This window comes from Condylura cristata, unplaced genomic scaffold, assembly GCF_000260355.1.
Source record: "Condylura cristata isolate star-nosed mole 26May11 unplaced genomic scaffold, ConCri1.0 scaffold00028, whole genome shotgun sequence".
Classification (NCBI taxonomy): Eukaryota; Metazoa; Chordata; class Mammalia; order Eulipotyphla; family Talpidae; genus Condylura; species Condylura cristata.
The window spans coordinates 24,339,403-24,364,806 of NW_004567129.1; the positions used below are offsets into that span (position 1 = coordinate 24,339,403).

General features: G+C 43.9%; 2 protein-coding genes across 4 annotated transcripts in view; one reads left to right on the forward strand and one right to left on the reverse strand.

Annotated features, from left to right (window-relative positions):
• The window catches only part of PRSS54 (protease, serine, 54), a 62,967-nt gene extending 57,934 nt beyond the window's left edge, over window positions 1-5,033 (forward strand). For all 3 annotated transcript variants that reach the window (XM_004690240.2, XM_012730756.1, XM_012730757.1), the window contains 3 exons: window positions 213-471; window positions 1,081-1,212; window positions 4,489-5,033. In XM_004690240.2, coding sequence (XP_004690297.2) covers window positions 213-471; window positions 1,081-1,212; window positions 4,489-5,025 — 928 coding nt within the window. In that variant the 3' untranslated portion in view covers window positions 5,026-5,033. The remainder of the gene's footprint in view (window positions 1-212; window positions 472-1,080; window positions 1,213-4,488) is intronic.
• A 418-nt stretch (window positions 5,034-5,451) lies between these two features.
• Window positions 5,452-21,845, reverse strand: CCDC113 (coiled-coil domain containing 113). The gene is made up of 9 exons (XM_004690518.2): window positions 21,745-21,845; window positions 20,047-20,173; window positions 18,955-19,110; window positions 15,776-15,931; window positions 14,932-15,012; window positions 14,205-14,360; window positions 13,482-13,589; window positions 6,502-6,657; window positions 5,452-5,561 (listed from the first exon to the last, which is right to left on the reverse strand). Exons 1-9 carry the CDS (start codon window positions 21,843-21,845, stop codon window positions 5,475-5,477), a joined length of 1,128 nt encoding a protein of 375 aa, XP_004690575.1. The 3' UTR covers window positions 5,452-5,474.
• Between the last annotated feature and the right edge of the window lie 3,559 nt (window positions 21,846-25,404).

Sequence of the window (25,404 nt, forward strand, 5' to 3'; positions counted from 1 at the left end):
GCCCCTAAAGGAGGCATAACCTAGGGAATCAGAAAAGATGTCCCGGGGACTGTATCAAAAGACTCGAGTAAACTTTATCCCAGGGAAGATGAATTAGATGAATGTTTTTAGGAAAAAAAAAAAAAAAAAAAAAACTAGAAAATATGAAAACAGGAAAGTATGAAGTTTCTCTGGTGCCTTGGTTTCTCAAGATTCCCTTGCTCTCTTTCCAGGAAGGATGCTATTGCTATAGTTGGCATAGCTGAGATGGATGCCAAAGTGATTTTTCACAAAGAGTATCCAGTCAGTACCATCATCATCCACGAGGACTTTGATAATGACACAATGGCCAATAACATCGCCCTCCTGAAGACAGACACGGCGATACAGTTCAACGACCTGGTCAAGCCCATTTGCTTCCTCGGCAGAAAGCTGCATATACCACCAACCTTGCAGAACTGCTGGGTGGCAGGATGGAACCCTACGTCTGCAGTTAATGGCTTCCTTCTCCTAGAGAAGGCTGTGTGTGTGCTAGCCATGGGGTGACTTGGAGGAACTGTGCTAGGGCTTGTATTAATACTTCAGGTTGCTTGAGGGTCTGGAGTTGGGCTTACCCAATCAGCCTTGACCTATCCATCAGGATCTCTAGCGCTAACCCTTTCTGTGGCTGTTGTTACACTTGGTCCTTTTACTCCTAGTCCTATATCCAAATTGGAAGTTCACAGACAGGTAGCATGCGGTCTGAAATGAATGCCAGGTTGTCGAGTGGCCAGAAGACATTGTACCCTGAATTAGAGCTGACTGTTCTCTTGTCTAAGCCATCTTTGTTTTCCTTTTACTTTGGGAAACAAAGAAACAAGGAGATGTATTCTCTATAGGTATAGGAGGAGGGGGAATAAGTTCTCTCTGTATCTCCACATTCAAATTCAAAGCAAAGTTAGTTTTCAGTAAAAACTCAGACCGAAGTTCTGATAGCTACGAGGAAAAGGGGTCTATCAGAGTATTTTCTACGCATTTCCACTAGGATATGAGTTTCAGTTGGGTTGACATAGGGAATGTCTTCTTGTTAATAATTCTTGGGCTCTCTGTTGCATGGTCCAGACAGGAAATCACATGACGATGAGTATCCTGAGGAAAATCTCCGTGAAAGACATGAACCTGTGTCCCTTACGCAAAATCCAGAAATCAGGATGTGGCAATCATGTAGAGAAAGAAATTGATTTTGTCTGCTTGGTAAGAATATGATGGGGGTAGAAGCTAAACACTGAGCCTCGGGACTCCCGCTTGCTGGGCGGTGAACCGTGTGAGGGCAGCAGCTGTGACTTGGGATTCATGGCTGTTCCGAAGAGCATTTGGCCATATTGCTCAATAAAAATCTGCACACTGGATTAGCCAGTTGTCACGTTCATTGTGGCATGATTAAGTACATCTACATTACAGATGTTTTTTACTAACTACACATTTTAAAGTGTTGGTCCAAACCACACATGCAGATATATATATTTTTTATTTTGTACATCATTCTTCTTTTTGTGCATTTTTTTCATCTCAGTTGTAATCCCCGTAGGCTTCCCACCACCTGTTCACCTGTGTGCCATCACCATAGACCCGTGCACGCTTCAGTATGTCTGCAGTGTGGTCCACCCAGATGAAGGCTACCCTTCTACCTCAGGAAAGGTACACACACCCAATCCAGGTCCCCTCATAGAGCCAGCCACAGAGAACATATGAGTAACAGGTCACACAATGAGCATTAAGTGCTCATTAAATCTGGAGACCAACCCGATTGCCAAGCATGGTTTCTCTCCCTGCTCAAAAAGTGTCTTTCTAGGATGTTGATCACTCACTCACTCTGCAAGTAACATTCAGGATTCCCCCAACAGGGATTTTTTTCTCCCTCAGTTGACCTAGGGCAATTTTTTTTTTTTATAAAAAGGGTAAAAAATACATGTGTGCATACATTTCTTTCTGGAAGTCATTTTATTATAAAAACATAAAGGACTGTCTTTCGTGAAGCATTAAGTTTTGCCCTTCCAAAGGTGAGTCAGTATTTGAGTGACTGCTTTGTACTGGGCTTTCTGCCAGATGGACCACCTTAATGGTTTTTTAAATTAGGTGATGTGTTAAAACATAATAGAAGGCATAGCTATTTAATAAATCCTGCTGTCCGCCATTCCGACAACCTGGTACCATAACATGTTATCAAATCTAAGCAATTGTAGAATGTAATTGATGTAATACCAAAAGAGAGGAAAAAATAACTGCCAATTAAACCCAGTAGCAATCAATAAAAAGATAATAAACCCCATTTCAGAGGTGTTAATTTTTTAAGTGCATCTTAGATGCAAAGGAATATGCAAAGGTAAGCTGTTTCTACTCTAAATGATGATCCCTTATTTAAATTTTCTTGCAAATCAGATCATTGTTAACTGCAGCACACCTGTAGACACCTTTGCTGAACAGAATTGCTCATGCAAACGTGTCAAACAAATAAGCCAAGACACATCCACCTAGGGGCCTCTTCCTCTCTCAGAAATGTGTTCTAGTGTCCAGAGATGCTCAGAGTCACTTTTCTCACATGGAGAATAGACCACCCCAGTTCAGCATCTGCCAAGTGGGTCCTCAGAAACTCAACAAAGGGAGTCACTCTGAACTCACTCAAAACTAGAGTTGTGGTGGGTTTTTTTTTTCCCCCCACAACTGTCAGGACCTTTGTCCCCCTATGCTGGGACTTCACCAGTGGGGGGTGGGGGACTGGACTGTTCCAGAGCAGAATCTGGTACTTTTTGTCTCCATTGCTTGTGCTTTGTAAGTTGCAGCCCCAGGTTAGGAGGAAGAGAAGTCCGCATCTTCTATCGCTGTGAATGCAGCGATTGTTGGGGTGTCTACCAGGCAAAATCGTTCATCAAACTGTCCTCAGCTGCATTCTTTTGCTCCTCAACCACAGTTGAATGGGAAGGGGGCTGGTGAAAGGAGGGGAGATCACACCCTCTTGGCCAGGCAGACACAATGGGGGCAGATGAGGGCCTGCTCAGTCCTACGGTAACGACCCAGAACTCTGGGATGAACGCGCTACCTTCCGCGATGTGGAAAGAGCAGAGTGTGAAGACTCAGGCACTGGGCACCAGGCACCCCCTCTGTCTGATGCGAAGCACAGCGGGGAGTCCAGAATATCTGCCAGGAGGCCACCCCACTGGCAGAGTCCTCCTGCGTTTCTGTTTCAGTGCGGCGTCCTCTGGGCAAGGGAGGTTTAGTAAAAGAGGATGCCTCTGTTATAGAAACCCCCAAATGACCGAACCACCCAGGCTGTGGTTGGGATTCATGTGACTTGGGACTCATGCTGTTCCAAAGAGCATTTGGCTGTATTGCTCAATATAAAACTGCGCACCAGGCACTAGTCAGTCGCCGTGTTCAGAGCGCCCTGCTTAAGAATGGCCACATTACAGATGTTTTTCACTGCGGGGCAGCCACTCAGCCACTCTCCTTCATGCTGCTGAGTCTGCCCGGATTGCTTCCTGTGGTCAGCTGCAACCCCGCTCCATGCCTGAGTCCAAAAAGTAAGAACAGCATGTGACTGTTCATCTCTCCTAGGCAGGTAGGCCCCCAGGTCAAAGGTGACTGGTCACCTATGAATGGCACCTTCTCTGGGGGAACCTGGATGGCAGCCACAGGGCAGGGTGGGAGAGCAGGCGCAGGTGTAAGGCAGCCTGGGGTGACAGGGCAGGCAGGTCAGTGATGCTTAGTCATTTCCCATGTCTCATCTTTGCACATAAAGATGGTGGCTTTTTCTAGATCCCGGGTAGTACAGGTAGTTTCTGCCAAGTGCTCACAGCCTGGCAGGCGTCATGCCTTGCGCACTCCATGGGTTACGGACAACTGTATCCTCACATTAGCTCAGAGAGAATTCAAGTGTGCTGGCCTTCTGTCCCCCTTGACGTGAGGGAAGGCCTCTGGGGCACAATTCCCGCCCCCAGAGAGCTGCTAGCAGGACGCAGGAGAGGCCCGGCGCATGGGCAGGGCCTGGGGAGCAGGTGTGCAGACAGGTGGGTGGGGGAGCAGCGGGCCTCCCTGGTGTATGCTCCCCAGGAAGTCTGACTTTGACCCCAGGGGATCTGAGCGAGCAGCTTAAACAAAGGATGGAAGCAAAACAGGGAAAATGTGAGCGGCCTGGGCCAAAAGAGGAGAGGGAACATTTTGAGGAAGGAAAAACCAAAAGCGAGGGAGGATTTAGTCTGAGTATGGGAAGGAGGCAAGAACATGAAATGTGAGCCAGGAAGCTGCAGGCAGAGTGCAAGTCGAAAAATCCCGTGTCTGAGAGGAAAAGCCGCCTTGCCGGCATCTGTGGTGGCAGCTGCCTCGCTGGAGGGAGGATCCTATCATTGACCCCACTCTCAGTAGAGAACCAGTCTAAAGCGTGTCTAGTCCAAATCGCACAAGGATGTGTTTTTTGGTTTTGTTTTTTTTTTTTAAGTTTTTCCGAGACCTGAAGACATCTGTCCTTTGTCACAGGGTGACCCAGGAAACCCAATGATGTGCCAGCTGCAGCATCTGAACGTGTGGGTGCTGAGAGGAATCCTGTCCTACGGCGGTGAGGAGTGCCCCGGCCTGTTTCTGTACATCAGGGTGGAAGACTACAGCGACTGGATCACGGCCAAGACGAAGAGGACCAGCCCTCCCCTGTCTTCCTTCCACCACTGGAATAACCCGATTCCCTTCTTCAGCCACTTGTCACACACTGCCATGACAGAGAAAAAATACACTGGGCTGTCCCAGGTTGGACTGTCCCAAACATCCTTCCAGGGACAAAAAGGGACCACCGTGCAGTTCTGGCCAGTGAACAGCTCCAGGGAGAATGCAGACTTTAGGGGGAATGGGGTCAGGGAGCTGAGCACGTCTCCTGACATGGCCGTCCAGCCCATGTACTATGACTATTACGGTGGGGAGGGTGGGGAGAATGGGGTTATGTCAGGTCAGAACAGGTTACATCAGCCCCAAGAAATTATCTTATTTTTCTTCGTGCTTGTTTTCTTTTGCAGTGATATCTAATCTAGGAGCTAACTCTCTGAACTGAAGAGTGGGCTCAGAATGCTGAGTGCCTGGCACTCACCTTGCTGTTTTTGGTGTGTGTTTTGGGTAGCTGCACACCTGGGCTGCCACGGACAGACCCACAGCACGTAAAGGGACGGCTCTCCCTTCTCTGCCCCGCTCCCACATTCGGGAAGGTCACTTTCATTTGTGCTTGTGAACTAAATGTGGGCTAACAAGTGTCAAACCATGAATTAGAGTGCCCTGTGGTTCTTTCAGTGTAACGGTTCCAGGGGCCAGGCTGTGAAGACTCACCCACGGGCAGCTGTGGCCTGGGAGGTGACCATCAGCCTGTCTGGAGAGCTTGGGCACCAGCCAGCAGAGGCGACAGTGAGAGGATCCCATGAGTAGGAAGGATCGGATTCCTTTAATGGGTCACTTTTTGGTCTGCAAACATGGCCTTCCTCTGGCTATTTTCCTGGGGGGGTCATTTCCTGCAACTGTTCACTGCTGGTTTTCATTTTATTCCAAGCCTTGCGGTAGCCTTTTAAAGACATCTGTAAAAGAAAAACGGGATTGGGGGAGAAGAGAAGGAAAAACTGGTCGTGACTATTCAGAATGCAGCCTGCATCCATGAGATGGTGCAGGTGACCCTGCTGGGGCAGTGCCTCCCTGGAACTGTGGGGTACAGGTTTCCTACGGTCCAGATTGCTTCTGTTCAGTGAAGTGAGAAGTTGCAAGTTCTTGCTGCTCCTTTGCTACTTCTCAGCTCCAGAGCTAATGGAACTAACTCTGGCTCCTAATTAATTCCCTGTCACAAGTCTTGTGGGAGGTGCAGCTGGGTCCTGGGTGTGCAAACACCAAGTCTGCTGAGTGGCCTGACTGGGCGTTTAAGCTACTCCAGGGGGGTCTAAAATGCCCTCAGTGTGCAAACTGGCCTGTGGCATCTCTGGGCTTGTTTTTGTCTGACACCAGTACCTCTTTGCAAGTTCCCCTCTCCTCTCCACAGCTCACGGGGGCCAGGGGCTCCCCATCCTTATCCTATGAAAAGGCTGTGGGCAGAGTCAAAATGTAAGTAGACCCATGGCAGCTGTGTAAATGCATGCACTCAGGTTCTGCGTGGCATTAAAAATCCATTATTACCTCATTTTTTAAAACACTGGCTTCTCTATGTATAAAGTAGCAATCACTACATCATCAATGGTGAGGGGGGTGTTCAATAATTTCCAGAATTCATCAAGAACACGTGCAGCTGAAAATGTGCTATTACTAGAGTCTTGTTCTGATGAGCAAGAAAAGCTTGTCTTGAGGATAGAAGGGAAGCTTTAAGAAAAAAAAAAAACCCATCCTTCATTTTGGCATAGGTTGAAGCAGCTGCAGAGACACCTTGCTGATATTCTGAGTCTAGAGAGCTGTATTCTTAGCTCAAAGCAAAAATCCCAACCAAGAAGGTGAAGGGCATGGAAGCCTGCCCACCCAGGGCTCTCTGAGACCAACCTCTGCAATCTCCACTTTCCTCTCCCACGTCTTAATGGTCTTCTCCAGGTCCGCGTTCATGATCTTCTCCTGGACATACATCATCACTGTCGGAGCTCGGAATTCCACCAGTTGCTTCCGGAGTTTCTTGTTCGAAGCCTCGGCTTTTGCTCGGTCCTGGTGGGGCAGGAACAGTTAAACCCCAGAACCCCGGCAGTTCCTGCTTTACTGAGTTTAACTGGTCCTGGCATCTTCCCAGTTTAATGTACTTCTAAAAGAAAACTGTTAAAATTTTCAAAGGGGTAAGTCACAAAATTCTGATTCTTTATAGATCGTGAGGTTTCTACCCAGTTCAGAAACACTAAGCTTAATTTTAAACAGTCATTTCTTCCCTTACTAAGAACTATGCTTGACTTATCTTGATTTATTAGGTTAGCTTTTTTAGAAAAATTACATATAAGTACCCTTTGATTGGGTCTGTTTCAATTCATGTTTCTTGTCTTTTTTTTTTTTTTGTAAAATTATATAACAAAATGTGTCATTTTAACTTTTTTCAAGTGTTCAGTTCTGCAGCACTTAGTACATTGTTGTGCAACTGTCATCACCTGGCTCCCCAACTGAATATCTGTACCACTGAGACACAAACTCCACATAACCCTCCCCCCAAGTCCTGAAAACACCTTTCTACTTTCTAGCTCTATGAATTTGACTACTCTGAGTACTTCATGTAACCATACAATAATATATTTATCCCTCTGTATTGGCTTATTCCATTTAGCATGATGTCTTCAAGGCTCATCCATGTGCCAGTGTGTCCTTTTTAAGGGTGAGTAATATTCCACATGTCTACACCGCAGTTTAGCCTTTTCATCTATCAGAGGATAGTTGGGCCAATTGTTCCTTTTTGGCTTTGTGAATAATGCTGCTAGAATGTATGCTGGGTGGATAAACACCTATTGGGGCTCATGTTTTCAATTTCTACTCTAAAAAGAATTGCTGGATCATGTGGTTATTCCATATTTTCAAGAATTCTGTCTTTTAAATTTTTATTTTTTTAAATGAGCACGCAGTAGAATTAACTAGCTTTTTTCTTTTAATTGAGCAGATTTTTTAAATTAGCATTTTCCTTATAATTTTTAAAACAATCTTTTTAAGTAGGCAGCCCTCTCAATTCAAATGGCAGAAAAATATACAAGCTCCTAACCCACACCTATCTCCTAGCCACACAGGTCCATTACCCAAAGAATATACTATACTTAGATTTTCATGTATCCTAAAGATTTATGCCATTACAAAAAATATTTCCCTTTTTGACCCAAACAGTAGCATACTCAGTTTTAATCAGCCAGCTTTTTAAAAAAAAAAATCTTAATAAATCTTGAAGGTTCTTCCTTAACAGCACATAAAAATTTTATTCATTGTTTTTAATGGCATGATTTTGCATAATTTACAAGGCCTCAGAAGAGTTACTTTTTCAATCTCTAGCTATTTCAGCAAACAGTGCTGTGATTATTAGTCTTCTGGGTATAAAGGATATTGTAAATATGTAAATGTATTAGCAGGATAAACTACTGAATGTGAAGTGAACTTAGTGTTTCTCAACCTGGAGTCATTCTACACCCAGGAGACATTAACTCAAGATGTTTTTGTCTAACTGGGGATGACTAACCTCTCCTGGGGGGGGGGGCAGGAGTGCATCACACAGTTCACAGGCCAGCCCCCACCATGAGTTATCTGACCCAAAATGTCAAACACTGCCCCCCCCCACCATGAAACCCTGCCCCAAGTTATGTGTGTGCTGGGTAAAAAAGTGCCAAATCATCATTGGTAACAAGCCGGCCAGTGATATTTCAGCAGCAATAACTGCAAATGCATGTTTTCCCCCATTTTTTTCAGCAGCTTACCAGCTTTTTGATCTTTGTCAAGAAGATGGGAATATCTCAACATAGTTTTATTTTGTGTTCCTTATCTTATGAATGAAGTAGAGTATTTTAATCTTTTTGAGTTTTTCTGCAAAGTGAATATTTTGCCCGTTTTTTTCTATTTTCAGATTTTTTCTTAATTTACAAAAGTTACTGATCGCTTAAGAACATTAGCACCTTGTGATACTTGATACACTGCTTTCCAGTTTATCCTCTGGCTTCACTTATGATGGTTTTTGTGAGGTAGAAAAGTTTTCATTTCATATAATTAGTTTCAATGATGTCTTGGTTTCTAGGTTTTATATTTTAAAAGGTGCCCGACTTTAATTATTTTGGGAGGTAGAGCAATTAGGTTGTCGCTGAAAGCATTAGAGGAATCCATGAGCAATTATGGAGGCCAACATCTGGGGATGACACCAAAAAGGTAGACACCAGCCCAAAACCTTAGCTGGAAGCTGAAGGAAAGAGTCAAAAAGAGCTCAGGTCTAGTTACTAGGAAGATATGTCCACGATCAAGGTTGTACTCTGAGAAGCAACATCAGAGGCTACTAACAGCAGGAGAGACAGACTTCACTGACTTAGTCCAGATCAGTGATTAAACAAACAAGCAAAAAGTAATGAGTCCAAGAAAGAGATGGGGAGAAAGTTTTTTACACTTGCCGTAATATATTATCTAAAGTGTCCAGTTTTCAACAAGAATTATGATAAGCAAAAACAAAGCATAAAGCAATAAAGTGTGACCTCTCCAGGGGAAAAAACTGGGCACAATAAACTGCCTTTGAGAGAGTCCAGATGGTGGACTCAGAAAAATCCTCAAAGCAGCTATTATAAATATGTTCAAAGAACCAACAGAAATTATGTTCAAAGAACTAAAGGAATATATTATAATAATGTCTCACCAGATAGAGAAAATCAATACAGAGGTAGAAATTATGTTTTTTTAAATAATCAAATGGAAAACCCAGAATCTTTCAACGTAACAACTGAAATGAAAAATTCACTAGAGGGGATCAATGTAGAGTTAAGTGAGCAGAAGAATCAGCAAACTCGAAAGTGATTTGATAGAGGTTATGCAGTATGAGGAACAGAGGAGTAGAAATAGACAAAAACAATTCCCAGAGGAATTTGAGACACCACCAAATACACTGACATACACGTAAGGGGAATAAGGTGTGGAGAAGAGAAAGACACACACACACACACAAAAAGCTAAGGACATAATGGCTAAAAACGTCCCCATTTTTTTTCTTACATCATTGCTCAGTTTGGTACAGCCGACATCTCCCCCAGGTACATCCCCATAGTCTCCCACCACCGCATTACAGGTGCACCATCACCATAGTCCCCTGTTCTGACCCACCTGCCGCCTTTGCTGTATGCCTCTGATCTATGGTCAGCTTGCAAAAAACTTCCCAAATTTGATGTAAAACCTTAACACCCCATAGCCAAGAAGCTCAACAACACCAAGATATATGGCAAAGAAATCCTCACCCAGACACACCATACTCAAAAGGCTGAATCACAAAGCAAAGACAATAGTGAAAGTACAACAGAAAACAATTTTTATCACATAAGCTGAGCTCTCATCAAAAATAATGGAGGCCGGGAGGAAGTGGATGAACAGTCCAAGTGCTGAAACTATGAATCATATACAGCAAAGCTATTTTTCAAAAATGAAATAAAAAAATGATCATGGTTTCTAATATTATTCTCAAGAGGATCAAGGATTTTGCGGAGAAATGGCTGATTCCGGGACTCGGACAGCAAATACACAAGATGAGCCTGGAGCATCTTCTAGTGTCAGGAAGCAAAGTACTCAAAACAAAACAAAGCAACCCTCTTCCCCCAGAGAAGTGGCTATATGTCAAAGGGGCAGAAAAATCCACTGAGTGCTCCTAATGGCCACGCTGGAACATCGTGGACAACAAAGTAAACAACGCTAGATTATAGCCCACATGTAAATAGCCTGGCACCAGAGCTGCTACAAATGAATGGGGTACAACTCTCCCATAGAGAAAATTCCAAATAATTTAACATTTTTAAATTTATTTTTACATCAGGTAACTGGGGTACAGGCCAGAGGTGCAGCGGATGAGAGGATTCACCAGAGACAAGAGTGGGGAGTAGAACAGGCAGCTCTACTGAAATACACCACTGAGGGAAGCAGCAGGAAGACAGGAGAGGTCTGCACCATGTGGGTCACTCCCTGGCAGGGGATTGAACTCGTGCTGCAGTGGCTTCATAGTGCTGTGCTGGAACCCCTTGCGCCACCAGGGAGGGTCCCATATAGTAACTTCTTCCCAAAGAGACAATATAGGCAAGATGGTAGAAAAAGTATCTTTACCATTGAGAAACCTACAGAACACTGTCAGTCAGGGCATCGAGGTTAACATCAGCAGACATCACATGTCTTTGATACAATCTGAAGAGGACAGCACTTCAACTCTGTAGTGTTTTCCAAAAACTACGTGACCCTAATCAAGTAATGAGAAAAACACCAGCTAAATCAGCAGGGTAGGAGCATTCTATAAAAGAGCCAACCAGCATTCCACAAAACGGTCAAGCTCATCAACAAGTCTGAGCAACCATCACAGCCTGAGGAACCTAGGGAACATTACACTGAATGTAATGTCCTATCCCTGTGGGCTTGGGAACAGAAAAAAAAGGCGTTAGTTGCAAACTAAGGAAATATGAGCCATATTAATTATATACAATAGTAATAAATATTGCTATTGTTTTATTACTTTTAATAAGTATGTTTTATATTATAAATATATTTAATAAATGGGTTACAAGCTACTAATGTAAGTATTAACAACAGGAGATATATTTGGGAACACCCTGTACTATCTTCACAGTTTTCCTGTGAATCTGAAATAGTTCAAAACTAAAATTTCTTTTTGAAAAATGAAGAAAAGAAGTGAAGATATTCACAGATAGTCATTACTAGCAGATCTGCCTTACAAGAAATAATAAGGTTCTTCAGACCTAAAACAAGACACCAGACAGTAACTCAAATCAGCAAGAAAAAAAAAATAGCATAAAGAAACGTAATGATGTAGTTATAAAAGATAGTAGATACTCTTTCTCTTCACTGATTGTAAAACAATATGTATTAAATTATATTGGGGGCATGTAACATGAAAAATGTAATAGATTTGACAATGCCAGCAGAGGAGACAAAGCTGAAACAAAATTGTATTGGAGTAAGAAAATAACACCAGGTGGTGACTCAGGTCCACAGGAAGAAGTGGAGAGAAACAACCACAAATGGCAAATAGGTTAATATAATAAACTGCGTGTATTTCATCCCTTTTCTCCTTTTAGTGTTTGGACTCCTTCCTCACGCTATTTACAAAGTTAACTCTAAATGTATTATAAATTTAAATGCAAGGTCTATAAACTCTTTTAAAAAGACATGGAGGTCCCTCCCTGGTGGCACAGCGGGTGAAAGCACAGCACTAAGAAGCTAACGCTACTTCAGCATGAGTTCGATCCCAGCTTGCCCCAGAGGTGACCCACATGGCGTGGCAGACCTCTTCTGACCTGCCTGCTGCTCCCCTCAGCAGTGTACTTTGTCAGTCAGTCTGTTCTTCTCCCTACGGTCTCTGGTGAAGCCTCTCACCACCCCTGCACCTCTAGCCTGTACCTCAGTTCTGTATGAATAAATAAATAAATCTTTTTTTAAAAAAAAAGACATGGAGTAGATCTTCATGATATTGGTTCAGGTGATGATTTCTTAGGTCTGACGTCGAAAGCACAAGCATAGAAGAAATAAACCGATGAGTGGGACTTCATCTAAATAAAAAATATTTGTTCTACAAACAATACAATGAAGAAAACGAAAAGAAAACTCTCGGGAGGTAGTATTTGTAAAGCATGCATCTGATAAAAGATTTGAATCGAGACTACATAAAGATTCTTACTACTCAGTGATGAAAAGATAACTCAAATAAAAACTGGGCAAAGGACTTGAATATTCAATGTACAGACAATTCATTAGTCATCAGGGAAATTCAAATTGAAACCGCTTTACACCCACTAGGATGGGCGCAAAAGAGAAACACACAAAGACTCCCTGGCATAACGAGCATTTACAAAAGATGTGCAGAAATTGGAACCCTCGTGCTTTGTTGATGGGGATGTAATTTGTGCAGCTGGGCCTTCCTGGTGGCCTGGGAGTTAACTCTCAGCTCTGTAGCCTCTAAAATCTGAGTTTGACCCTGGGCCAGGGAGCTGATCCAAGTGGCGCAGCAGACCTCTCCTCTCCTGTCTTGCCCACTGCTCCCCTCAGCAGTGTATTTCAATAAATCCACTTGTTCTGTGCCCCACTCTTATCTGTGGTGAATCCTCTCACACTCACACCTCTGGCCTGCACCCCAGTTCTACACAAAAATAAAGTGGTGCAGCCAATTTGCCAAACAGTTTGGCAGTTTCTCTAAACCTTAATATAGAGGTACCATATGCAACCCACAATTCCACTTTTAGCTGTATGGCTGAGAGAAAAGAAAACATACATTCATACAAACACTTGCACATGAATGTTCATAGCAGCACTATTCATAATAGCCAAAATGTAGAAGCAACTCAAACGTCAGTCAACCAACGAGCAGATAAATAAAAGGCTAGGTGTATCCAACAAGGAAATGCCAGTCAACCATAAAGATAAACAAAGCATGGGTATGTGCCACCACACAAGTCTTGAAAATATTACTAAAATTCAAGAAGCCAGTCCCAGAAGACCATGCTTTGATGATCCCTTTTATATAAAATGTCCAGGACAGGCAATTCAGGGATGGAAAGTAAATTTGGGATTGCTTAGGGCTGGGGGTTGAGCATGAGGTGAGAAATGGTTAAGGATTGGGGTCAGGGCTACTTTCTGGGGTGATGCAAAGTCCCCAAATTATTGTGCTGCTGCTGATACAATTCTGTGACTGCTATAAATCATTAAGATGTATACTTTAGGTGGGTAAGTTACATGATATGTGAATGCTAACAAAAATTAACAAGAAAACTACAATACACGAGGCAGTGAATGCGAGGCTTTTAGAACTTTTGTCTGATGCTCCCCTCTCCTACCTCCTCGACTTGTATGGTTTCTTTTTCAATTTTTTCAAGCAAGTCATTTCTCAGCAAGATCTCCTTCTCCAAAATGGTAGTCATTTCCATGGCTCGGTGCAGTTTGCTCTGAAATAAAAACAACAGGTGAAGGCTTGAGCAAAGGTGACTGCTCAAAACTATAGGGAGAGGCGTCTCTTCATCAAGCAGAAGAGCAGCACTGGCCAGGAACCTGAGCCTGCCCTCCCGGGGTTGCCCAGATTTCAGTCCATGTGGCATGGGAGGAGAAGCCCTGGGGAGTCTTGCCTCCACCTGAGAGGTCAGGCATCCCACACCATTTACTAAGAGAAACTTTAAGTTCCAGAGTTTCTCTTAACAGAGCCCGAAATGTGGGTAAGTTAGCAAAAGTCCCAGTGCATAAAAACCATCCAGGGAATTTATATTTTAAAAATGCATGGCCCTCACCCCCTCTTTCATTCAGGGGGACTCCAGCACCTGGATAGCTTTTAAAACAGAAAAAGAAAAATCTCTCCCCCTGTTGCCCCCTCTTGACTCAAACATGTTGCAGGGATGTGAGCCATTCAGAGAACTGCAGGAGACACAGCTTTGCTGAAAGCAGTGGGCAGCAGGAGAGTGAAGAGCACGTAACCTTTTGCATGAAACTGCAGGGTACATGGGGATTCGTCGTGGTCAGAGAGGTGGACTAGGGAAGCCTTGGGGACAGGAACTTGGGGCAGGTCTTACTTTGTATGCATTGAGGACCTGCAGGGTGTTCCCAGATGCCAATTTTAGTTGGATCAGTTCTTGATTCTTTGCTTCAATCGTCTCTAAAAACTGAGCATTCTCGATCTTCAGTTGCTGAAAATCAACATCATGGAGGGCCTCGCCCACCTCTTCTTTCTACAGCTCAGAAGGGAAAAAAAAATATGATGTTTCTGAAGAGTTGGTTCACATCTTGCAACTCTTCATCTCAAGAACCTTGACTTAGTTACATTGCAAAATCTCTTATGACAAAGATTTCAGGAACAAGGACATGGAATTCTTTTTACCTATCACAGTAATCTTAGAAAAAAAGAAAAATAGGGCCCTCTCTGGTGGCGCAGCAGGTTAAAGTGCAGCACTGCAAGCTGGCTGCAGCTGCTTCAGTGTGAGTTCGGCCTGGAGGTGACCCACATGGCGCAGCAGACCTCACCTATTCCCACCCCACCCCCACCCACTGCTCCCCTCAGCAGTGTACTTCGTTAGTCTGCCTGTTCTGCTCCCCACTCTGTCTCTGGTGAATCCTCTCACCACCCCCGCACCTCTGGCCTGTACCCCAGTTCTGTATGCACAAATAAATAAATCCTTTTAAAAAAAATGCTTTAAAAAATGAAAGAGAAAGGAAAGGAGGAGAAGGAGGGAGTAGGAAGAGAAGGGGAGGAAGGAAGGGAGAAAAGAAGAATAAAAGAGCGAAAGCAAGCAAGCCACATACCTGCCTCAACTGTAAAAGCACTTTTTTCCTCTGGACTTTGAGAGAAACATTCTTCAAACGTAATTTATCCTTTATGTTATCCTAAAAAATGAAAGCATAGTTTAATCTATTTCTCCTCTTCTTCCCTGTTGGTTTGAAAAATGAGTAGGTCTGGGATTGAAAACCAAACCCTGAATCGCCCTAAGAATCAGTCACTTATGTTCCAGAGGTTCTGCAGCCCCAAGTTGTTGCCATGGCATTTCACCCACACCCAGGAAGCAGGGGAGACCAGGCCAGCTCCATGCACATTTTCCATTGTTTTAAATTCAAGAGCATTCAGGTATGTAATGTGCCCTTTCCTGAAAAATGATCTGACGGTTCTTTGGTGTTTTTTATTCTCGGGGTAGCTGACATAATTTTTAGTATTTACATTAGGGTCTATTTCCCTAACTATCTTCAGGGTCCAAAGTTCAAAGGGCTCTAAAATCTTTGCAAGTGAAGAAGCATTTGGTTCCTTACTGTAATAATAATGGGACTCAAAGAGCTTGGGTTTATCTGTCCCATTCCATGTAGTCACCTGACTCATAGGACCTCACCTTCTCAGAAAATTGATCAGATCTTGAAACAAATCGCAACAGTAAAAAAAAAAAAAAGCTGATCTGAGAGACTGACCATCTCCTGGGTTGATGTTAACTTTCTCAGAATCCTGAATGTTGAAACAGGCACACACTTCTGGGGATGCAAAATGTGCCTCTGTAGGCAACTTTCACGGCAAACCCAAGGAGACAGGACTGCCTCGTGGGGGTCATTTCTGTGTTGTGTGAGTCCACTCTCCCCCACTAAGCTCTAACCTCCTGCAACTCACCCTCCGATGGTTCACGTCTTCGATGTACTTCAACATTTTCTGAGTGGCCAAAATACTCCCTTTCTTCTTTGATATGGTTTTTAGAATATCTTTTTCAAACTCATACATCGCTCTCTGAATTTCAGTCCATCGGATCTCAGCTTCCTGTATAATAGCCTGGGGGAGTCAGCGCAATGAGAGAAGAGAATCGCCAAAAATATTCTCTAAAGAAACCTAAATTCTCAGGCCTCTTGGGGTCTCCATACATTAAGTTTCTTCTTAATATTAAAATGATGCTCATGGGGCTCCCTGGTGGTGCAGGGGTTAAGTCTCAGCACTAACAAACTATTGCCAGACACTGCAGCATGAGTTCCATCCCTGGCCAGGGAGCTGACCCACACAGCACAGCAGACCTCTCCTGTCTCACCCGCTGCTCCCTTCAGTAGTGTATTTCAGTCATTCCACCTGTTCTGCTCCCCGCTCTGTCTCTGGTGAATCCTCTCACCACCATCCCCATCTCTGGCCTGTACCCCAGTTCTTGTATGCATAAATAAATAAATAAATAAATAAAATCTTTAAAAAATTTTTAACAAATAATACAGTATACACTGACCATAATCACAGCTAGAGAGATGGATTAGTGGGGAGACAAAGCAGCACCCCTAGTATGTACTTCTGTAATTTAAAAAATAATGTTACAAATGAATACATGTATTGACACAGAAAGAGATTGTAAAGTGTCAGAAAATAAACTCTAAAAGGAGATAAATGCCAGATCAATTATAATTTCCTTTAGAGGGTAAGATGTGGGTATTTCCAAATGGTCTTCTTTTTGCTTACGTGTGCGTTTAAATTTTATGACAAAGTAGATTGCCTTTAAATAAGGAAACACATTATTTTAAAGAATGAAATGAAGGTATCTGTAGGTGCAGAGCAAATCACTGGGCTCCATTAATATGCTTAGAAATTAAACATTGCATGTTGAAGGAAGGAGCGAGGAGGAGATGGGGAGCAGAGGGAGGCAGAGTGGGAAGGAAAGAGAGATTTATGCAGTGCACATGGTTCTGTTAATGGTCACCAATAAGCAGAATTGTCTTCCTTTACTGGCAGGCCTCACTCCTCTGCCTGGTTCTCAAAGTCTCACAGGACTATTAAATCTGTCTTAATACAACTCCCCGAACACCCTTTTCTCTAATCACACTGGCCCCCACAGTGTCTTGAACTTGTCGTGTTTATTCCCGTGTTCATGTCATTCACCTGACCTAGGGGACCCTTCTTTTCCTGTCCATTTTTTTTCCTAAAGATTTTTTATTTATCTCTAGATAAATAAAAACATTTACCTCTGTACCTCCCTTCTGCTCCACATCTCCTTTTCTTTCCTTCCAAACATGCATTTTTGAATTCTAGCAAGCTCATGGAGCTTAGGATATGGTAGCATTAGCCTGACATGCCAGATTGTGTGAATTGAACATCATGATGTGGTCTAGAATGGCCTTAGAAGGCTTTGTTGAAGAGTTGAGCCAGAGGTGGTTGTGCCAGGTTTCGAGTTTCCCAAAGACCACCAAGGAGCTGATTCCGATGCAAAGCACAGGAGGGTCTTTATTGCAAGTTCAAGCCTGAGCTCCCAACATGCAGCGGCGCAGCAGCCAAAGTTGAGAGCTTTGAGTTGAGGAAAGGCAGGGTTTTTATTACAGATGTACATTGGTTGGTGGACATTGAACAAAGTTATCTTGTCTTAACCCGGTTGATCTATGCATGTAAGATGTGACCTTCACTACTCGGCCTGCATACCTTGGGACATCTGGCATTTTCCTGATATGTACTGGTTACTTACCTACTTGCTAATTGGCTGTTGCTATGGGATGAGAAAGATTAGGACATTTACAGTTAAATCCAGTCTTGGCATCTTGTTGATAACCAAAACTTAGGCCTGGCTGGTTCAGAAGCATTCTGAAGCCTGTCATGGCATCAGTTTGGTCTTTCAAGGTGAGGAGGGTGGTGGTGAAAGTTTCACCAGAGACAGAGTGAGGAGCAGAACAGGCAGACTGACTGAAATACACTGCTGAGGGGAGCAGCGGGAAGACAAGTCTGCTGTGCCCTGTGGGTCAGCTCCCTGGCGGGGATCAAACTCAGGCCCTTGTCGTAGGCCTTCGTGGTGGTAGTGCTAAGATTTAACCCCAAGGCTACCATAGAGGCCCCTTTTCCTATTCCTTAAGCAAGTGCCATCATTCTTCAAGATCATTCCAAGTCCTATGTCCAGCCCCAACTCTTCAACAAAGTCTTCTCAGGCCATTCTAGACCACACCGTGATGTTCAATTCACACAATCTGGCATGTCAGGCTAATGCTACCATATCCCAAGCTCCATGAACTTGCTAGAATTCAGAAATGCATGTTTGGAAGGAGAGAAAAGGAGATGGTGGAGCAGAAGGGAGGTACAGAGGGAAGAAGGGGTCGATTTACACAGCACACGTGGTTCTATCAGTGGCGACATCGTCCACTAATCTGCCCCTCTTGAGGCAAGGAGTGTGATGCTGTGTGTCCACATGAAGAAAGAACAGAAGCATCAATTTCCCTACAGTTGGACTCTCAACAGCTTCATCTCATGAACAGCTTAACTAATGATGATGTTTCTTCTCTGGTAGAAAAGAGACTTGATTTGCAACAAGACATGGAGTGTGGCTGTGTGTTCCATGTGAAGACTAGTAAGGGATTTTTCACTAATTCACTGGCTTAAACCTCAAACTTCTCATATTATTAAGAAATTATTATAAATGTTAGGTTATATTTTTTTAAAAGAATCCATATCTTAGATCCACATACCAAAATACTTAAATACACAACGTGTCCAGGATTCACGTCATAATAGCTCCGAGGTCTTTTATGTGTAGGCGGCAGTGATATGCAGGAAATAAGAGTGGCCATATGGCAATGCTGCTGCATGTGGGTGTTGAGTGCATAGGGGTTCACTGGGCTAGGCTCCCCACATTACTGAAGCTTTGAAATTTTCCATTTAAAAAAAGTTAAGAATATGATGTCTCCCTAGGCAGGTAGTAAGTTCCTTCAAGGTAGGCCCTTGACTTGTCTGCTCCTACTTGTGTTTCCTTCAAAGTACCAGTCATTAGATGAACATGCTCTAAGTACTCTTTGATAAGGGACAACTGAGGAGCCCTGACGTGGCCTCCAGAGAGAAGGGCGTACCTCATGGTGCTGCAGGTCCCGTTCTGCATTTGCCCTCATGTGCCTTATTTCATCCTTTGTGTCTTCCAGCTCCTTTTGTACAAGCTCCAATTTTTGATCAATACTGAGACCTATTAAACGGTCTACGCGGGATTTGGATCTGTGTCTGCCTCGTAACTGTCATGTGAGAAAAACAAAGCCATTGTCAAATGGGAACTCACAGTGAAGCGGCTCGAGGTGACCACTCAGTCACTTTGATGACTCCACTGAAAAGATTCTGGATGTTAGTTGAGGTTATTTCACAAGTTACAAATCAACGTAAGGCCCTGTGCTAAATACTTCAAAGGGCTGTGTTTGACAGTGAACTGAAAATATAAAAGCAAAAAAGTGTTTTGAGGGGGAAAGACCGTGAACCTATTAAAGACTAGCATTCAAGTCAGTGTCAGGAAAAGCCTGGCAGTCAGGGCTTCCCAAACTGAACACAGAAGAGAAGTTGCCTCTGCAGACACGGTGCTCAGCAAAAACAAATAGATGAAAATGTTGTACTTCCAATGCATTTAAGTTAAAGTTCACACACAGGCTGGTGGCCCCAGGAATATGTCAGCCTAAAAAGGGTATTGTTTGGTCCATTCGAAGATAGACCTTCACAACATTTTATTTTTTTTAATTTAATTACCCACCCTAAAAAAAATTAGAAGACCCCACCCAAGTAATCCAGATTTCCAGCTTCCCTTTAAAATGTACGATGCTGGCAAAAATACTCCTGTCTGGCTCTTCTAAATGAGGGAGGAATGACCCCGTGTCAAATGGGGTCCATTTCAGTCCTTCATGTGGCTGGCTGGCCTTTGTAAACAGTTGAGTGCCCCAATTTTAGAGAATCATTTTAAACACACTAAGATATTCTGAGTAAGTCAATTCATTCTTAGTTGAAGCTGATTCCTTGTACACTCACTTGAAAGAAAAACCTTGTAGGGGAAAGAAGAATCAAAAGTAGAATAGGAAGAAAGTCAGATGCCATTTGGCAAAGGGGAGAGCACTAAAAGCCAACAATCAAACAGCACTTATGTGTAAAAGGGCACAGAATAAAAGGATTCTTAGATCTCCATTGCATACCTGTGCAAACTCTGCTCCTGTTAGTTTGGCTTCTAATAATCGAGAATATCGTGGTTCCCTGGCCTCCAATTTATTGTAATATTTCTCAAACATTTCTGTCTCAGTTTTGAGAGCAGAATTTCCATAGCTGCAAGACAGAAGGTATCTGAATAAGTTCTACTAGTGGGAATTAAAACTAAAATAACTAGTACTTAACACATGCTAGCCATGTGTCACCTTCTGCAAGATTCTTTGGTGCCTCAGTTTCCTCATCTGTAAAATGGGAATAACAGCACCTGTTGTAATAGTGAATGCAAAACTTTTAGTGCTTTTTAAGCATTTGATACTTAAAGCAGAGTGTTATTTAAGTATTTGATATTTTTTAAATATATAGTCATAAAATTCATATTACTAGACTTATATTGAAGACTGTTGCTGAGCTGAAGCTACTTATTTCTTCAAGTATTTCTAATGCATTTGTGAAATTCCTCACGAGTGCCTATGTTCTTGGAGTTACACAAACTTCAGATGTTTCCTTTTGTTTGTTTCTCAGGTTTTTTAATTTCCCGTAAAGTATCCACTGGAAGTTTATTATAAATGCTGGGAAAGCTTTGAACAGATTTTTTTCTAAAACAACTTGAGATGATAAAACCTAATTTATCATGAATGTGTCAAGGTTATCACCTTCCTAACTCTTTAACTTCATAGAAATATAATACACGTTATATCTGTATATGACACACGTGTATATATGACAAAGGACAGCTTTGATATTTTCCTATATTATTGAGCTAAGTCCTGCTTTGCTGAATTTTAAGATTATTGGTAAAGACTCAATGGAATGCCCGATAAGTCAGTGAGTCTTTCTCAGCACATGTCATATTTCCAGAGTAGGCTTCATCCTGACTAGCTAGCTGTGTGATCCTAGGAAAGTGACTTAACTTCTGCATCTTCTGTTTTCTCATTCACAAACTAGTATTGCTGTACCATTATAGAAGGTCATATATGTAAAAGAGTTGGCACATAATAATATGTTTAAAATATCCCAAGTGTGACCTAAACTATTTATGGACATAGAAAGTAAACCCCTTGAGATGATAAAACCTCATTTATCCTGTATTGCCAAGCTACCAGTGCCAGGCTATCCAGTGTGAGGCCAATATGTTGAACAAAAACCTCAAGTGCATCATGAAATTCTGACATCCAATTTACTTGCTATCGTAGCTATAAAACGTACTGCTAAGATACAAAAGATAGAGCCATACTTTGCTGTCCCTCTCCATGCTTATATTTTGCTTCAGTCATAAGTTGTCTCAAACGAAAAAAATATCTTCAGTCATTTCTTTTCTATCTTGCTGCCACGTAATTTTGTCAATCTTTGCATTGGAAAGGGCCTTAGACGTCACTTGGTCCCACCCGCCCCGCACAGTGGAGAAGCAGCTAAGCTCTTGGTTTTGCACCAGATCGGCCCCAGCACGCAGAAGCGTGGGCTTCACCAGCGCCCCTCCCAGCTGGCCACCCCCACCCCTCGCATCCCCACCCAGTTCCTGTTCCATTAACGGCTTGTTAGCTCCGTGGTCGTGGAGATAAAAAGGTAAAGAGCAAAGGAGGTGGCTTCCCCACTTTGGAGGGCGTCTTAGTTTCCTCTGTGTTCAATGCGGATGTGGAAAGTCTCCACGCTGCACCCAGGGCGGCCCCCCGAAAGCGGCCGGCGGGTACCTGAGCTCTTCCACCAGCCCCACCAGCTGGATAACAGGCAGCTCGTTCTCCTCCCCGACCTGCAACTCTGTGACATTGTTCTCAGAGTTTTCGTCATTCATTACCGCCCAAGTGGCCCTTGCTGAAAGCCGAGTGTGGCGGAGAGCGACGAGGGCTAGCGGCCGCGCGTCACTCCGCCTGCGACCCTCCTTGCGTTGCCGGGGCAACCCGACGACAACCACCGCGAGCGAGGGGGCGGGGCTTCCGCAGTCCCCGCCCACCGCTCCCATAGGAGATTATATGAGAAAAACTGACTCAGCTTACAATCTCTCCATAATAACCATGATAATTGTCATTGTTATTTCTTAATACAGTTATTACCAATTGGGTAATATTATTATTGCTTCATAAAAGCACTTGCGGCAATGATTGTTTCAGTCACTGTTTATTGAGTGTTCCCTGTGTGCAGGACAGTGGACCCAGCACGTCCTACACGTGAGCGCGTTGCTTCAGCACGATGGGACCGTGAGATCCAGGTGACGGCTTAACCCCCATTTTACTCATGAGGAGAATGAGGTTTGGAGAAGTTATGTAACTTTTCCAAGGTCACGTCGATCTTCTGAGATGGGGCTGAAATCCACACCTAGGGTCATCCCATTCTACTCTGTCGTCTCATTATATCTGCAGTTGTTTTGAGGGGCAGGTGAAGAAAGGGGCTGTTATCCACCAAGGGGATATTTGGCCATGCCTGGAAACATTCTGTTTGTTATAATGGGGAGGGAAGCGGGGGGAGCATTATTCTACCTTTCAGCGAGAAGCTAGAGGTGGTGCTTGTATTAGCTCCTCAGGGCTGCCAGAACAAATTGCCACAAATGCGGTGATTTAACTGAAATTTACCGTCTCGCAATTCTGGAAGGTAGAAGTCCAAAATCAAGGAGTTTTCACACTCTAGCTGAAGGTTCTGGGGAAGATGCCTTCCTTGCTTCTTAGCTTCTGGCCAGTGGACATTGCCAGCGATCCTTGGCATTCTTTGGCATGAGGCTCTAAGGACCCCAGTCATGAGATTGGAGGGCTAAGCCCAGGGTGATTTTATCTTCAGATCCTTAACATCTGTATAGAATCTTTCCACCAAGGCCATGTCCTGAGGCTCCAGATGAGCATAAATTTGGGTGGGCACTTTTTCAGTCCATGACACCCAAAACATCCTGCAATGCACAGGACAGCTCCCCACAACAACAAAGAATTATTAAGCCCCCAAATGTCAATCGTGCCAAGGTAGAGAAACTCTGCTTTGGAGGGAGGTAGTTTCTCTTGGGACCAAGGAGAATGTACCTCTGCTAATTCAGATAGCTACCTACAGAAAAGGTCTCAGAATGGCCAAAGATGATGCTCTCCCCTCCACTTTTCTGGACCCATTTGGCTGACAGCCTCCAGATCTCCATGTACCCCTTCCTGGCTATCACCTGCCTGGCATTTTGTAGCATTTTGAGGTAAAAATAATACTGTCAGTTTCACACAAAACTGCCAGCATAAATAAGAAATACCTGGTCTTTTCTTACCCAAGAGGGAAGTTACTTTAAAAAAAAATCAGGGCCCTCCCTGGTGGCGCAGCAGGTTAAAGCACAGCACTAAGAAGCTAAAGCCACTTCTGCATGAGTTCGATCCCCGCCCCAGAGGTGACCCACATGGCGAGGCAGACCTCTCCTGACCCGCCCGCTGCTCCCCTCAGCAGTGTATTTCAGTCGATCTGCCTGTCCTGCTTCCCACTCTGTCTCTGGTGAATCCTCTCACTGCCCCTGTACCTCTGGCGTGTACCCCAGTTCTGTATGCATTTAAAAATTAATCTTTTAAAAAATAAATAAAGGAACTTGGGCTCAAGTGACTGACTAATTGCATGACATGGGAAAAGGACCAGCCCTGTGAGGTGAGCCACTGCCTGACGGTTCTCACAGCCTTTCCCTCCATCTTTTAACAAATACTTGTTGAGCACCTATGTGCTGGGCCCTGGGGATGCAGTCGAGAGCAGAGTGGCTGGTGTGCTTCTCCCAGGGAGTTTCCAGTTAGGTTAAACAATTATAATCCTGTGCAGTAAGAGCTCTAAGAGGGAATGTCCACATTTCTGGAGCAAGTGACATGTAAGCTGAGATTTGAAATCTTAATAGGATACAAATCCAGAGAATCAGACACCTAGGCCAAACTCCAGCACCATCTGGGCTCCCAAGCAAAGACCAGGGAAGAGAAGTGTTGGGAAAGAGAGAGTTTGTGCAAAGGGGAGTGTGAGCTGTTTGGGGCACCGAAGGAAATGTCTAGGCCTCTCCTTTAGAAGAAGAAAGCAGAGAAGGTCATTGCTAGTTTCACCTTCTTCCAGGGGAGCCTCCAGGGGGGCTCCCTTTGACCCCCGCTGTCTGCTGTGCGCTTTCTCTTGGTGTCCACATTGAATTCAATTCCCTTTTTCTTAATTTCAGGAACCCACATCTAGGGATGAGTCTCAGAGGCTTTTAGCTTTATCTAAAAGCACAGCAGGACATAAAGCATGGCCAGAAATCCTTAGTGTCTGTCAAATGTCTCAAAATTGCTTTGTTCCAGCCAGGAGGAGGCAAGGCAGACAGATAAGGTAGCCAGCCCCACCCCTTTTGAAAGTCAGAATAGGAGGCCTTGGTTACCAGCAATCAGCCTCATTTTGGGCCTCTTGTTCGTGCTAGACCAGAGGGGAGCAGAGGAGGGAAAAGCCTGGGGTCTGGAACAAAGGCGCAATTCAAGTCCTGCCCTGCCACTTCCTGGCTCTGACCTGGAGCAGGTGACCTTGCCTTACCCTGTCTCCTTTCTCATAACCACTCCCACAGGCGCCCTACACAGGGCTGGGCACCCCAAAAGGACCGAGGTCTTTAGCTATGTTTCTTTCTCATCTTTGATTGTGAACCCAGACCCAGACTCTTCCTTCTTCCAGTTTCTGGGGATGCTCTCTGGGCAGAGATGGGAGAGACTGGAAGTGGGAAAACAAAATAATTCCTCCACTAGGATATTCACTTTTGCTTAAGCAAACTTTGTACTGAAGAGGAATGTACAAGAGAATGTACATGCAACAAAAATGCAGTTTGACCAAATTTCAGAAACAGAAAACACTTGTGTAACCAGCATGGGCCTGAGGAAACAGAATGTTACCAGCATCCTAGAAGCACCCCCAAACTCCTTTGCTGTCTCTCTGTTCTCCCCCCTCTCCCCGGAAAGTTAACCACTAGCCTTCTGAAGGAGATCTTCGCGTTACCTCTTGTTTTTTTATAAACGGAATCACACAGCTCACTCTTTTTTGTATCTGGCTTCTTTCACTCACCATCATGTTGACAAGAGACATCCACATTAATGAGGGTAATCACAGATGGCTCGCTCTCCTGGCTGTAGAATATTTCATTGTGTTTTTCCAATCCTCTGCCGATGAGATTTGGGGGAGTTGCCAGTCGGAGGCTATCCTAACAAGCGTTGCCATGAACAATCTGGTGAACGTAACGTACACACTGAGGAGGTCATTATTATGGGCTGTGTTATGTTCACATTGGTGGATACTGCCAAACAGTTTTCCAGCGATTCTACCAGGGTTTACTTTTGAAAACAATCAGTGACGGGGGACACTGACCTCCTTTCTCAAGGGGCAATCTTTGGCTCATACACATTTCTGAAGCCGGG

Bases quoted from the DNA above. Each gene is read 5' to 3' on its own strand.
- CCDC113 (XM_004690518.2), bottom strand. From the start codon at position 21,845: ATGAATGACGAAAACTCTGAGAACAATGTCACAGAGTTGCAGGTCGGG. The intron at 15,932-18,954 runs GTACGCCCTTCT...TGACTCCCCCAG, and splicing joins GGGACCTGCAGCACCATGAG to GCTATTATACAGGAAGCTGA. The intron at 15,013-15,775 runs GTGAGTTGCAGG...TTCATTTTTTAG, and splicing joins AAGACGTGAACCATCGGAGG to GATAACATAAAGGATAAATT.